The sequence below is a fragment of the Colius striatus genome, chromosome 5 (assembly GCF_028858725.1).
Source record: "Colius striatus isolate bColStr4 chromosome 5, bColStr4.1.hap1, whole genome shotgun sequence".
Lineage (NCBI taxonomy): Eukaryota > Metazoa > Chordata > Aves > Coliiformes > Coliidae > Colius > Colius striatus.
Genome location: NC_084763.1, coordinates 51,435,013 through 51,449,670, shown reverse-complemented (window position 1 = coordinate 51,449,670; position 14,658 = coordinate 51,435,013). Strand labels below are relative to the sequence as shown.

The window sequence follows — 14,658 nt, the reverse complement described above, 5'->3', positions numbered from 1 at the left end:
TACAGCAGGAAGGGAATGAGAATGTAAGAAAAACATCTCTGCAGACACCAAGGTCACTGAAGGAGGGCGAAGAAATGTCTAAGTACTGAAGTAGATTCCCGTGACCTGTGGTGCAGCCCACGCTGAGGCGGCTGTGCCCCTGCAGCCCATGGAGGCCACGGGGGAGCAGAGATCCACTCACAGCCCATGGAGGAGCCCGCGCCACAGCGGGTGGATGCCTGAAGGAGGCTGTGACTGTGGAAAGCCTACAATGGGGCAAGTTCTTGGCAGGAACAGGAACTCATGGAGAGAGGAGCCCTGGTTGGAGCAGGTTTGCTATCAGGACTTGTGACCCCATGGGGGACCCACGCTGGAGCGGTCTCTTCCTGAAGGACTGTTTCACCAGTGGATGAGACCCACATTGGGGCAGTCTGAAGAACTGCACATGGGAAGGACTCATGCTAGAGTAGTTTGTGAGGAGCCCATAGGAAGAACCCCCATTGAAGAAGTTTGTGAGGGACTGTCTCCCGTGGGAGGGATCCCACATTGTTGCAGTGGGAAACATGAGGAGGCCTCCCCCTGAGAGCAAGCGGTAGCAAAGACCATTGGTAATGAACTGAGCCTGACCTCCAATCCCTGTTCCCCTGTGCCACTCAGAGGGAGGAGGGAAAAGTCCCAGAAAGAAGCAAGGGTGGAGGGAAGTATTTTAAGATTTTTTTCATTTCTCATTTCCTCACTCTGTTTTGATTGTTTGTTAATAAATCAAACCGTTTCTCCCCAAGTCAAGTCTGTTTTGCCCATGACAGAGATCACTCAGCAATTACCCTGTCCTTATCTTGACTCTTTGTTATATTCCTTCCTTATATTTCTATCTTTTGTTATATCTCTTTCTGCCCTGTCCATTTTAGGAGGGGGAGTGAAAGAGTGATTTGGTGGGCACCTGGCACCCAGCCAGGGCTAAATCACCACATCACAGTAGATAGAAGAAAATATTCCTGCCTATTTAATACTTGTTTGGTTCCTGTTTTAAAAACCACACTGAGAAATGTATGCTGGGAGAGGGGAGCAGTAAAACCAAAGGAAATCATTAGGAGGACTCTAACGTGATTTGAGAAAATATAAGTACCACATTCAGACAATTAAATAGGTTTGTGTTTTGTTCTTGAATATTTATTTCTGATGTTTTTTAGAAGAATACTTGTTTTCTTCTAAGCAAGGCTTCAACTCAGTTCTTGGATCACATGTAGTAATTCATCCTCTGCTGTTTTATTAGGGTCAGAATGGATGGAAATTGCCAAAGAAAAAAGTCTTTAACTTTTGCTAATTCAAGGACAGCATGAGCCAAGCGGAGCTGTGCTTTGAGGTTACACTTGAGAAAGAGCTGTTAGTCTTAGACTTCACAGGTTATCCATGAGCACTCTCACCAGCAGCCTGCTTGGAGACTGCTAGGTGGGGAATGTGGAGCAACACTGCTATACAAAGCAGCATACATCTCTAAGCCTGACACTCTCCACTCCTGCCATAGCATTTTGATGCAGTAGGAAGAGAGCAGCTGCACTATAATATCTAATAAATGAACTTTCAGTTTCAATTCAAAGAAAAATATCTGCAGCCATTCATTAAAATGTATAGTTTACAGGGAGTTCAGAAAAAAAAAAAAATCAACCAAACAACCCCCTCCAAACACAGTAATTGCCTATTCTACTTAAATTATAAAATCTAGCAACATCTAACAGTTTAGCAACATTCCTACATCAGACATGCAAGTAGTGTGATGAATATTGGTATAAGGCTTGGTTTTTTCTTTCCAGCTTGCTAAGAAACAGTTTTTAGGTTATGGGAACCCTGTCTGGAATTTTGTTGAAGGGTCAGTCTGCAGTATGTTAAACACCTCAGCCTGCTCAAAAACCACATCCCCACTTAGACCAAATGGATTTTACAACTTCACAGGACTAGCCACATCATGAACTAAGCCTTTTCTTATTTCTTCTTTATTTCTCTGAAGTACATGAAGCAAGTGTCATATTGAATTTGCCTATACAGATGAATTCTTACATATGTGTAAACAAAACAGATTAACTTTAAAGTTAAGCATCTGAGAAAATTAAAACTCTAAGAGAATGCCTTAAGTTTCCTCTACATTTTTTCAAATTCAACAGAAGAGCCTTCTTTAACCTGTAACATTAAGATGACTCAAAACACCCTGACATTGTGAATCTGCTTTTGCGTCATTTAAAAAACCAGCACCACCACACAGCAATGTATTTTCCTGATTAAGAAGTTTCAGTACAGACATGACATACAGGCATTGTTTGTATTTTAAATGTATATTGCTTCCAAGGATTTCTATGTATGGTGAGTATATTTCCAAATCACCTGCCTCTAGTTACTGCAGTGAAACTGCAACTTTCTAAGAAGTCCTTACCTTCCCCTTACACCATAAAAGAACAAAAATATTCTTCAGTAACTGGCTGAATGCTATAAGAGAAATACAGGTAATATTATCCAGAGTACCTTGAAGGCAGTATTACAACTGCATACACTGTTTTAAATCCTTTAGTAAGTGTATTTTTTCACCTCTCCCATTACGCATTAGGTCAATCAATTAGACTTAAATCTGTCCATACTTAAGGACTGAATAACATCCTGTGGAAATTTTATCCTGTATGTTAAAAAAGTGTAACAACCTCTCCTGACACTACTGTTTAGAAGTCATATTCATGATCAAGTATTTTGAAATAGACAAGATGTTTGAGTCCTTTTAAAGCAAGTAAAAAAATCAGCTTAGTATTTATTAACAATGCAGTTTATCCTGGCATGTCTCCTTCCTCCTGTACATGATACTTATTTTTGGGCAGTTCAAGAAGTAAAACCCCTCAAAGCTTAAGACTAAGAGAATAATGTGAAGTACTCAAAGTGTTAAAAAGGCAACTATATAGTCAAAGCATGCTTTGTATTCTTAATAACTCTAGAAAACTCCTTAGTAAATGCCAACATTTCTAATACAACATCCTCAGTAGGACTGGGGGTGGGGAGAAGAGATCAACCAGAGCCCTTTTTTTTCCTTATGCAAAATTGTTATCAGCATATTAAAATATAGAAGGATAAGCAAATAACAAACCTGATCGCTCCATGCACAATACAGGTTACATATAAAACTCCAGTTGTGATTGATCATACAGTCCAAAATCTTGAACTGGGCCATGTCTTGCTGCAGCGCAGACTGCTGCTGTGCTCTGACTCAGCTTTTGTCCGGGTGATCCTCGAGGATATGAGAGCTATGCAGTAATGACATTCAGGAACAAGGACCTTCCTTCCTGTTCAGTCTCCCTTCCCACCCCAACCATGTGTCAACTCAACAAGATAAACTGACAGAACTGCATAACATTGTTCAAAATAGTACTTCCGAAGCTGCCAAATTATGCATTCTTGAGGAAAAAAAACAACTATGAACATCCTAAGAAATCTCACTAACATAAATACAGAAACGGACTCAAACTGTGCTTGTTCTCTCGCCCTTCATTTCTGCTGCTGCTCAAACCAGTCTGAATATCAACTACTTAAAGCAATAATTCATATGAATGTTGAATTTGTTCAGTTGTGATGATGGCTCTTGTGTATTGTTCAGGTCCAAAAGCTCAGGGCTCCGATTTTAAAGGCAGCACAGCATGTGCAACTTTTCAAAGTCAATTAAAAAATTTAATAATTTAAATTTAATTTCTTATTAAAAAAAAGTTCCCCTACTTCAGGTTCTTCTGTCAGCCTCCCCTTTAAACTTAGAGAGCACCACTAGCAGTTATACCGTCAGCATTGCACAAAAACAATGTCTGCCTTTTGTAATGAAAGATGACAACCCTATTCAGGGAAATGGAAGATGTAACACCAGAGGGATCCTGAGAAACTGCAGAAATACTGGAAGAGTTTCTTTCTTCCTTTGTGTATTTCTTTTCTGTGATCTACAACCAACCACCCTATTCCAGTGTGCACCTCACCTTCTGTGACTTGACTGCCTACCTTGTATTCCTCTCCCTTCCCCTTCAAAGGTAAGATTCAGAAATAGAGGGAATGTATTTCCACAGAAACATACACATTTTATCTGATGATTATGTTAACTATTAGACTAGTTACATAAACAACTTACAATAATCTGCAGTTTAAACACCACAATTAACTAACAAATGCTTCAGAAACAGACAAGGCTTTATCTATCAGCTCAAACTAATGTAAAACTAGAACGTGTTGTTTGCTGAAGGGGTGTTTGAGATCCCAAGCATCTCTCTACTGACAGAAAGAACCCAACCCTTCTGACCTGAAGCCAAGGACCAAGCATAAACAGCCGTGCAGAAAGTGGGCCTCAGGGTCCGCCCCTTCCCAGGCTCAGCTACTCCTGCAGTGATGGCAGGATAAGGTTAACACAGGAGAAGGGACAGGGATGAGAAAGGCAGTCTTCTGTTTGCATCAGCACTCATGCTCTGCCTCAAGGAAGAACATCTGTGAGATGCAAAAGACTTTTCTATCTTGAGATAGTAGAGAGGAATGGCTACAGGAACAGGTGGCCAATTCACCCTTTAGTTCAGTAACTGACAAACAACAGAGAAGTACTTCAAATGTGAAAGAAAACCTGTGCTATAAAAGTAGCCTGGAACTAAATCAAACTTGTACACAAGGGTCAAACAAATGGTGTGGCCAAATAGCAGCTTCAAACTTTATACAAATTAGGCCTCGTTTGTTTTAACCAGAATAAATAAATAAAAAAAAATCTTAACCTAATATCTCATCCCATGAGCCCTGGGAAATAATGCCATAGTTCAAACCAATCTCTTCTGTTTTCAATGTGAGCAATCTGCAAAAATTCCAAAGCACAGCTATGTATAACAGATCTATCCTAGTTCATTTTAATATGTACATGGCAGAGATTCTCCATTATCCTTACTATATCTAATTATGAAAAAGGGATAACAGTAGTATCAGTGCAACATGGCACAAAATAAATATGGCCTCAAGAAGGAATTTGAAGAAGAGAATTAAAAAGCTTGAGATACTGAAACAATAAAAATCTCCTCATACCAGTCAAATGGTCTGCACTGCAGCAGCCTGTGCTGACAAGGGGCTAGAAGAAATGTCCTCCTTAGCAACTATTACTGGGTGGAACACATACACTTCCTCACAACAGATATCATAACTATCCAAGAAGCCTTGGAGAGGGAGGAGGTTTGGTAAAGTCTTATGGAACAGGAGGTTACTGCAGAGATGCTGGAGCAGAACAAGGCAGTGAAGTCTCTAGGACAGGAATGCTGGAATGAGGAAGGATGCAGCACCCCGCAGAACCAGCAGCAGGGATGCTGGCAGAACTTGCAGGGCAGCTTACACATGGCTGGAACAGAGGTCTGCTGCATATTAACTGCACTGTGGAAAAATGCTGTCACCAACTAAATAACGTGGAGGGAAGAAGGGAATAGAGATCCATAAAATTAAGAGAAGATTGCTGTTCTGTACTAAAAAACATCAGCAAGAGTGATCTTTAACAGTATTTAGTATAATTCTGCAGTGATTTTATCAATTATCTACTTATCTACATTATCAATTCTCCACTTTAAGATCCATAAAGTATTACTCCCTATGAAGCACTGAAACTGCTAATAATGTATTCAATATAGTATACGAAAAGTTTTCTACTGTACAGTATGATAGGAAAAAAGGCAGCTAAACCTCATCAAATTTGTTCAGTTACTCTCATAAACCCACCACCCACTAATGAGCTGATACTTTTTGGCATTCGTTTTCAAATCTCACTTAAAACAAAATCCTTTTTTTCCCCCTCCAGTTTGGTCACTGCTTACGTATCACTGTAAATCATGCAAAAGTGTCTAAATGATACAGATGAAAACATAAATAACAATACAGAGCAGTATGACAACATTTTCAGAAAATCAGTACTGGCCTGGCAGTTGCCACCAAAAATCAGTGTCAAAATGCCTGTACATTCCAATAGCCATACATTCAGGTGAGGACCAAAGTTTTTTCAACTCTGAGCTTTTAGATAAAAGGAGGAGTTACTGTAAGAGCATCATCTTCAACAGTAACTGCAGTTATTGCTTAAAACTGTCTCTTTCTCAAAATTTTCCTTTAAGTCAGCCTGTGTGCTTGTAAATTTGATCTGCCATTACTGAAAACCATTCTTGATAATCTTCAGCTAGTCTGATAATTGTGTTGTCATTTACAAGAGACAATCTCCTTCCTGGTACAAGGTTAAATCAAATTAGCCCTCCTCTGTTCTGACCTTACTTTCCTTACTGTTAATAATGTTTTTCAGAAGATCTTATTTGTTTCTCCTAAGCATGGTTACTAAGCTTAGGAGTTTCTGTTTAAAAGAGGCTTCTGCAAGTGCACAAGAATTAGGGAAACCTCCTTAAAGTAGGCATACAAGAAACAGACAGCTTCCCTTTTTGCTTTCAACACTCAATTTACTCATGATTTCCTGCAAAAAGTTTAATGCAAAAACAAAATCAAAATAATTTGTGTTGTAAATATTATAAACATTTAAGAACTTTAAGAAGTTTTGAGCAAAATTTAAAAGCAAGGCTTGCACATCGAATTTCCCATTTGGATTAAGAAATGGTCAACAGAGCATTTAAAGATGTAGTCATTGCATAACTAGAGAATGAGAGGATATACATCAACATTAGCAGGCTTCAAAAGTCTCAACGTCCAACTGCCCAAAGAGCTTCTTGTCATATACTGTGCTTTGACTGAAAAAAGCTAATGACCACATCAAGACTTTTGAGTTCTACCACCAGTTTTCCTTCTCCTAAAATGATCAAGAGACCTTTTAAAAATCTAAGAATACAATGAAGTTGAAGCTCAATTGGACAATTTATTAACTAAAAACCTAAGAGTCTATCCCAAAGCATCATGTTCTCTCAAAGACTGTCACAAAGTCTAATGTTTTCTCATGGTGTCAAAAAACTGCAGGATTAGGATCTCTGCATTTTGAGGTAATTAAATTACAAAACAGGTCAGAAGCCTAACTTCTTCAACTCATTACTTCTCAGAATCTGTCAGTCCTGTATGCAAACTCTGGAGGGCTAAAAAGAAACAGTAGAAAAGAGGCAAGATTTTCCTAAAATTATGCCACTCATTATCTACCAAAAAACCATCTAAAAACTGCAGTGAGTTTTCCAAAACAGAAAACACAGCTCATGCTCACAGAAAGTGCCTCCATTTCCTAACGACTCTGAATACTTTTTGTACATGAGCAAATATGCAAGCCACACAAAAGGGTCATCCACATTGTCAGCACACACTGAAGCATGTCCCAAAGATTTTGTTCAGAACCTAGAGAATTAAATTCTTTGGGAAGGTAAATCATTTGGTAAATACTTTGGTTTTTTCTATTAAGCTAATTCTAGTCAAGCTATTATTAGACAAAATTTCTATGTAAGACGGCATCGTGTCTCTTTATAATAATAATGAATAAAAATTACTCTCTTCATGTTACTTTTTAAGAGTCTGACATGGAAAACATACTTCAGTAAACGATGGACTGAACACAAGAGAACTGAGGAAGTCCCAGTGAAAGCAAACCTAGTTCCTACGTCATCTACTCAAGAAATATACACACTTGGAAACAGTAACAGGAATTTCAGTGGCACTATTGTCCAACATAACAAAGCCTTTTACTGCCTCTACACAGAGCAACTATAAGTTTTCTTCCCTGTACTAATATTTTTATTACTTCACAAAAGTGTGCACACAAAAAAGCAACAAATGTTCCACATCAGGCAGGATGTTTTTCAAATCTGGAAAGCAGTTATTTTACACCAGAGCTTACAAAGTCCTAGGAAAGACAAGACTTGTTCACTTGTCCCAAATATACAAGAGGTACAAGCCTTTTACAGTATCTCCCAATCTCCTTTGCTACCATTAATCATCACAGTTTTACATGGGGATTAAAAAAGAATCTTAAAAGCAACTGAACTATATGTCAGAGGTTACCAACACGGTGTAGACTGATAGACGTGATGGTAAAGCTTCAGAGGAAATTTGGCTTATTTTAGTAAATGAAATTGAGAAGTGTACAAGAACAAAAAGGAAAAGCATGTCTGGAAAAACAAGAGTATTTCCATTGCTCAGCTCCCAAGATTGACAATGAGAAAAGTTCCTACAAACCAAGTCAAGAGCAGGAAGAGGCTGAAGTATGATTTCCATTCTGAATTCTTTCCTATAATTGAAATTCATACAAAAAGCTATGAACATTAAAAAAGTTAAAAAAACCCCCATCTCTCCACATTATAACAAAATCTGTAGTGTTTCCCCTATATCAATGTAATTTTAGGATGCAATACAGTTAATAGAACTAGAAATACAACAGATATCCCCAGGGGGGAAAAAAATGCAGTTGTAGAACAGCTGGCACAGCACCACTGCAGGCTGTTTAGTATCAGTCTGCTACAACTCTCCTAGCAGTTCAAGCACTGAAAAAACAAGGAAGTGTACAAGACTCACCACTCTTCCATCAGAAATTAAGGGCAAAAGAAAATACCTGAGATTACCATAACTGCCACTTTTCTTCCGCATGATGGCAGCTTCTATTTTTAATCAACATGTAAGCTCATTAGATGTATCAAACAATGTATTTCTGTGATTAAATTTGAAATTACCCTGCCCCCACGCAAACAAATCCACAGTATCTGTTCTAGTAGTTTCAAAGACTAGCGCAGACTCATCAGTTTGGTTCTCTAACTCTTCAAAAATACTCTTGCATCCCCTCTCAGGTGGCTTTGCTATCTTCCTGTTTGCCTCCAAGACAGACACAGGATAGCCATATTTATCAGCCAAGAGTTAGCTTGAATCATAACAAAGAAAGCTTCTTTTCTCTTAAGCTACCAAGTTCATCAGTTAAGCTGAAGCACTGCCCACTTCCTTGGATTTTAGCTTCATTGATTTTCAGTGGACTAGTTTGGTGTTTCCTTACTCTAACCAACTTCTATTCAGGATGTCATACAAAATGCATTTTGTCTTCCTCTTTATCTCACCTATTCAGTTACAGATTTCTTCCCTTGTTTCAGAGAATGATCCGGTATCAAAATAAGAAAGAAACCTTTTCACTAAGTCCAGCTAGAAGAAAGTATAATTTTGCATGTTATTCCTCAAAAATTAATATACTACAGAAAAAACAGGATATGAGTCACCAAACTGAACTCTAAAAAGGCAGATGTCAGTCTTTAGAAACTGGAAACAAGGTTCTACCATTATTCTATTTAAGAAATAGTCAAATTTAGTAGGGACTGAGTAAGAAATACAAGCTATATATACTCTTCTGCCAAGTACAGTTCTGTGCTGTCATTAAGTACTTCAGATTATCTGCTTTCCACCTGCAGGCTCCTGGATGACAAAAGACGGTGTGTTCCTGTGGAAAACCCTGTTTGTCTAACCCAGTGTCCATGCAACTGTATCAGTTTTGTTTCAGTGTTCATTTATTCTCACTACTCTTAATTTTTTACGTCAACAGAGGATGAAAATGTAAAATCAAGAAAAATGAAAACCAAATGTATTTGTTAAATGCATTTTAAATCACATCAATTCTATTCACCTGGTTATTTTACATCATCTCTACTCAAAGAAATGCAACCTGACTTAATCTGAACTTTCTCTCCACGGTAGTTTTTTCATTTCCAACCAAAACATAAAAAAACCCACTGCAATGCTTATTGCTACCATACTAACACACCATCACTGAATTTGTCCTCGTGAAAACAACTATAAGCTGTATTACTAACTGTGGGTAAATGACATATGTCTCTATAACATATGCTATTTGCAATGGTAATGATACAGCCATGGTCAGATTAGAGAGCAGAGAGGTGTTCTTTCTCCTCCACCAGGAACGATGGTAAAAGCATGTAAAAAAATGACATGAAATTTAATGTCTTTGGTATCAAAAGCACACACTTTCTTTCAGAGGAGATTTTCTACTTAAAGTACTAGTGATCCTATCTGAATCACACATGGGTCCACAAATGGCTTAAACCCCACCACAGGGGTAATTAGAATAAGTACTTTCTCTTGCCTTCATATTCTTCACTATGCTGTAATGCTGTGTGATCAACTCTGCTATATTCTGATCTGAGTAGAAAATCAGAACTGACTTACTTATCTGCTCAAGATGTGGCTTCAGAATACTAAAGATTCCATTTTTATATATATATAGAGAGATATATAAAATTTATATATAATGTATATATACATTTATCTAGAAACATGTAAGAAAATCCAATCCTAGCTCTGGTGATTATAAAGAAAATCTTTTCAATGGGACATTGAAGCAGCAAATCTATTATAATATAGTTAAGTCTTCCCAATGATCTAGCAATCTCTAAACACAAGATTTGGATAAAGCTAATCACCAAGTCTGACCACACTGAAGCACCTTGATTTGCAGCCTAATATCCTCTTATTGAGACCAGGGGGTGCTCAGAAGGCTGAACTGTTTGTATACCAAGAACTGCCTGAGCTTCTTGCAAGACAATCCCAGAAAGCAACACTTGTGTCGCTCTGCACAGGAAATCATCACCAGCCCTATCAGAACAAAAGTGTATTCCTGCTTTCTCTGAATAAAGACTGTAAGAAGATGACAGCATTTAAAACTATTCCTGTTGGCAAATACAAGAACTATTCACCACAGTCATTTTCAATGAAACATTCATATTTAAGTTAGTATAGTGGATTCTCAGGACTTCACTAGACGGTCTACTTCAAAATACAATTGTGACATTCCATAGGGGATAATAGCAGACTGTCCTCCAACACCAAGGGCATATTTTGAAGTCAAAAAAAGCCTCACTTAATAGGCCATTAACTAGCTGAGCTCCTCCTGAAGCCAGTCAAAATGAGGAAATAAAATCTTCATTAAAATAAAATTACTAGACCACATGTGAAGCAACTCGAGTTTCTCAGCTAGCAAAATACAGTCTCCTATGTCTCCTCTTTCTCTTACCTCAGCTGGTGAAGCAAGAAAGCAACTATTCAGAGCTGATGTCTAATCTTCACTACAGTTACCTAATATCACCGACAACTATAAAACCAGAAATTCTGCTTTGGCATGCTGGAAAATGTACTACATAGTAGTATTAATCTTGTTTTTCATAGAACATCTTCACTTTGCTGTTCTATTTTGCGGGTTTTTTTTCAGAAGTGTACTGTAGTAAGAAAGGCATGTTTATGTGAAATAATTTACCCTTGCTGACAGTCAATCCCTAATTTTAAGCTTTGCCATCTGCACTATGTTATTTTAGTTCAGAGTGTATTTGCACTATTTATCTACAGTCTCACCTTTCCCTCATATCTCTATAGTATCCTTAGCATTTTAATTTCCCTTTTTGCTCCTAATGTAGCCATGGAGAGCAAGAAAAAAAAAGGCAGAAGAAACTGGAATTTTAATGCTATAATGATTAAACATACATCATTTTCATGTCAAGAAAAGACAAGACGTTACATGTCTGTCCTGCTTCAGTTTCAACTAAGAACACCAGCTGGGTCAGACTCAAGCTCAAGTGCAAAACTTCACACTGAGTACTAGTTCAAAGCGTTAAGACTTCAGAATGAAAACATCAGTTTGTTTTAGAATAGCTCTCTTGAAATTCAGGTAATGATCAGAGTCATGATACACAAGTCCCAAAAAGCCTAGAGAAAAAAACCTGTATGTGAACATTATGAACAATCAGTGGGTACACTCCTTAATATCTCACTAGAGGTTTCCCACAGCAGCAGGAGCTCCAAGTTTGTATAGTAACTCATTGAAAGTAACTGCACTCAAGCTGACGAGGCCCAGACATGCTGAACATCCTCCTTGGCCACTTCACTTCCATACCAAAAGAGATATCAAAGTACTCTTCACAGGAGCCTTTCCAAATGCCTTTCTCCTGTTCCCATCTGTGGTCTCATAAATAATTTAGAGCTGGAGAAGAAACTCACTTTTTTTGTGTCTATGCAAATATTACAGGGAAAGGTGGTACTTGGAAGCATTATTATCAATGAATTACTCATTGCAGTTTGAAGCCTAATGCTTGTTAAATATTACAGCAGCATCCTTCCATTCAAGAAAATTCTAAAACCGTGACATTTAAAAATTGCCTCTTAGTAGACAGAGAATATATAAGAAGAGGGTCATTAAGAGGACGCCATTGACTGGAAACCTACAGCTCACCAAGGATGAAACAAGACTAATTGATTAGTACATTTTTTCCTGTAGATGTATGGATAGGGGATGTAGATTCAATGACATCAGATTACAAATGAGCAGCATTCTTCACATCTGCATGTCTACTTTTATTTCGTACAGGGATAAAGTGTAAATACACTGGCTAACACGCTGTTAAATAAAGCTACTACAGGTTATATTTTCAAACCTGCCAGACAATTTGTTGTATTGATTACAGTCAACATAATGCAGTACAGAGAACTCCTATCACACTCCAGATACAGAACCCAGCAGAGAAACAAGTATCACCACTTGTCATTCCTAAGTGAAGAAAACTTAAATAAAAACAGCTTGTTAACTATAACAGCTTGGTGACTGTTGTGTCTAGCTTTCTATTCTGACTGTACCCAAATTTTACTATGTTACACAGTGCCAGAGGCTAGTCTAACAAATGTTGATGGAATTCATCATCAGAAATCCCTTCAGATAAAGTTGAGGTATCTCAAACACCACCACAAACCAACACCAAACAAACAAAACACCCCAAAAAAAAGAAATCCCACACAGCCTCTGCCCCTGTACATCAAATTGAAAAGTAACATTTTCAGTATTGACTCTATAGATTTGCTTACATGTGCTGTGTTTTCAAACTCTAGGTTATACTTTAAAAGTACACGAAGATTAAGCTTTATAAACTCTACACACCAAAGTTCTCTTTCAGTTTCTCCAGTATTTTTTTCCATATAGACCATGCCCAGTTTTGCACAGTGTCACCACATCAGTCATCTGACAACCTGAAACTAACTTTAATAACTTCCAGTATTCTTTTTGTTGTATAAAATATGTGCACTTGATCAAAGCTCTTCCCTACCATTGTGTAAGTTTCTGTCCTTTCACTAAAGCCTTCCTTCATCCAAAGGTGGATTGACGGGAAGAAATACACTTTTAAAAGTTAACACATTTTCCAGTGAGCTTTGGTATTCTAAGAAGGCCTATGGTTTATTTTAGAAACAAGTTAAACATATCAAGTTGCTACATGAGTAGTAGAACCGACTTTGGTCTTGTACATCTTGTATCTCCTCCTCATCTTCTTTCCTCCTGTCAGATCCCCTATAAAGGAAAGAATGGGGGTTTTGGCTAGACAGCAGTCACATGTGCTGACTGGACACCAGAGCTCCCCTATCTAACCTTCAGTGTGAAGCATTAACCTACACTTCTCTTCCACCTAGCTACTCAGTTGCTCTCAACTTCCAAGCACTTTGACACCTCTGACACATTTTTCCTGCCTAGAAACTTGACAAAAATTAGCCAATAAGCTCAAAAACAATTATAAAATTAACTCAAAGGCAATTGCAGGCTGATGACATGCACAAAACAAATCAGATTCAGGAATTTTCATTTCACTCCATTACATCATTTGCTTCCCATCATCTTTTGCCTGAAGAACACATCCTGTATTTTCCACAGTGCCACCTTCTACTTCTGCATGTTGCTATTATTGCACAAGCTACATTCCATCACTTATTTTTGACAAGAAACCAATTCCCCATTCCATTCATATTTTCCATAATCCCATAGTGTTACAACTCTCAAACAGTCCTACAGAAATGAAGAGATAGTGATCTTCTCATCAGAAGTGAAGAGAAACCTCCAGAACCATACGCTAGTGCCTTTAATACATTTCAATCCTGTAACGTTCATGTGAGTTCCCTAGGAAAAAAATTCCACATACAAACTAAAAATTAAGTCAGAAAAGAACTGCAACTATATCCTTATTAAAAAAATCTGTATGAGTACAGGTGGAATAATAAACTTTTCTCTGAACATTCACTTTCTAGTAGTTTAAATTATACTTTCCCCATTGGCTATATGTCTGTAAGGAAGGACAACAGAAGAGCTGAAGAAAGTCTGATTTTTCTAAACAGTAAAAGCTCAAATTCACGAAGCACGGACACAGTACAGATGATGTTGCACTTCATGTTACGGGGCACGGCTCCTGGAGTGGCAGTTACAATGTGGGGAGCTCAGATTCTCTTCTCAGCAATGGATCGTTCTAAGTATCTACTAAAAAAATTCAAAACTGCGTAAGGACCAGAAAGATGCTAAAAGTAGCAATACACTATCCTGGAGAAATGAGCACATCCAAAAAAAATCACACTTATCTCTAGAGTTCAAACAATTGAACGTATTTAGACAGAATGTGAAAAGCATTGGGTAAAATAAATCATTATTGTAACGTGTGTAAATGATCAAAAGCACAGAAGTCAGATGTCTGAATTTGTCTGTATGCAACAAGCAATTACTTGTGGCATGGAAGAGACTTGACATGATGTTTCATTCATTCATATGCTAGAATCTAAAGCTTTTTTATTTCTTAACCACGGGATAAAAGAAATTTTTTATGATTAAAATAAATAGTATGCAAAAATACTACTGTAGCACTGGTAAAGACCTGTTTTTCTTCAACTAGAAGCACTGCT

At 37.8% G+C, this 14,658-nt stretch overlaps 1 protein-coding gene across 4 annotated transcripts in view; it reads right to left on the bottom strand.

Annotated features, from left to right (window-relative positions):
* ARHGAP21 (Rho GTPase activating protein 21) overlaps nucleotides 1-14,658 on the bottom strand; it is a 118,305-nt gene that overhangs the window by 85,025 nt on the left and 18,622 nt on the right. The window contains exon 1 of one of the 4 annotated variants that reach the window (XM_061996448.1): nucleotides 3,101-3,184. The exons of the other annotated variants lie outside the window; for them this stretch is intronic. Coding sequence (XP_061852432.1) covers nucleotides 3,101-3,184 — 84 coding nt within the window. Of the gene's footprint in view, nucleotides 1-3,100; nucleotides 3,185-14,658 lie in introns of those variants that run through there. 4 annotated transcript variants of the gene reach the window in all.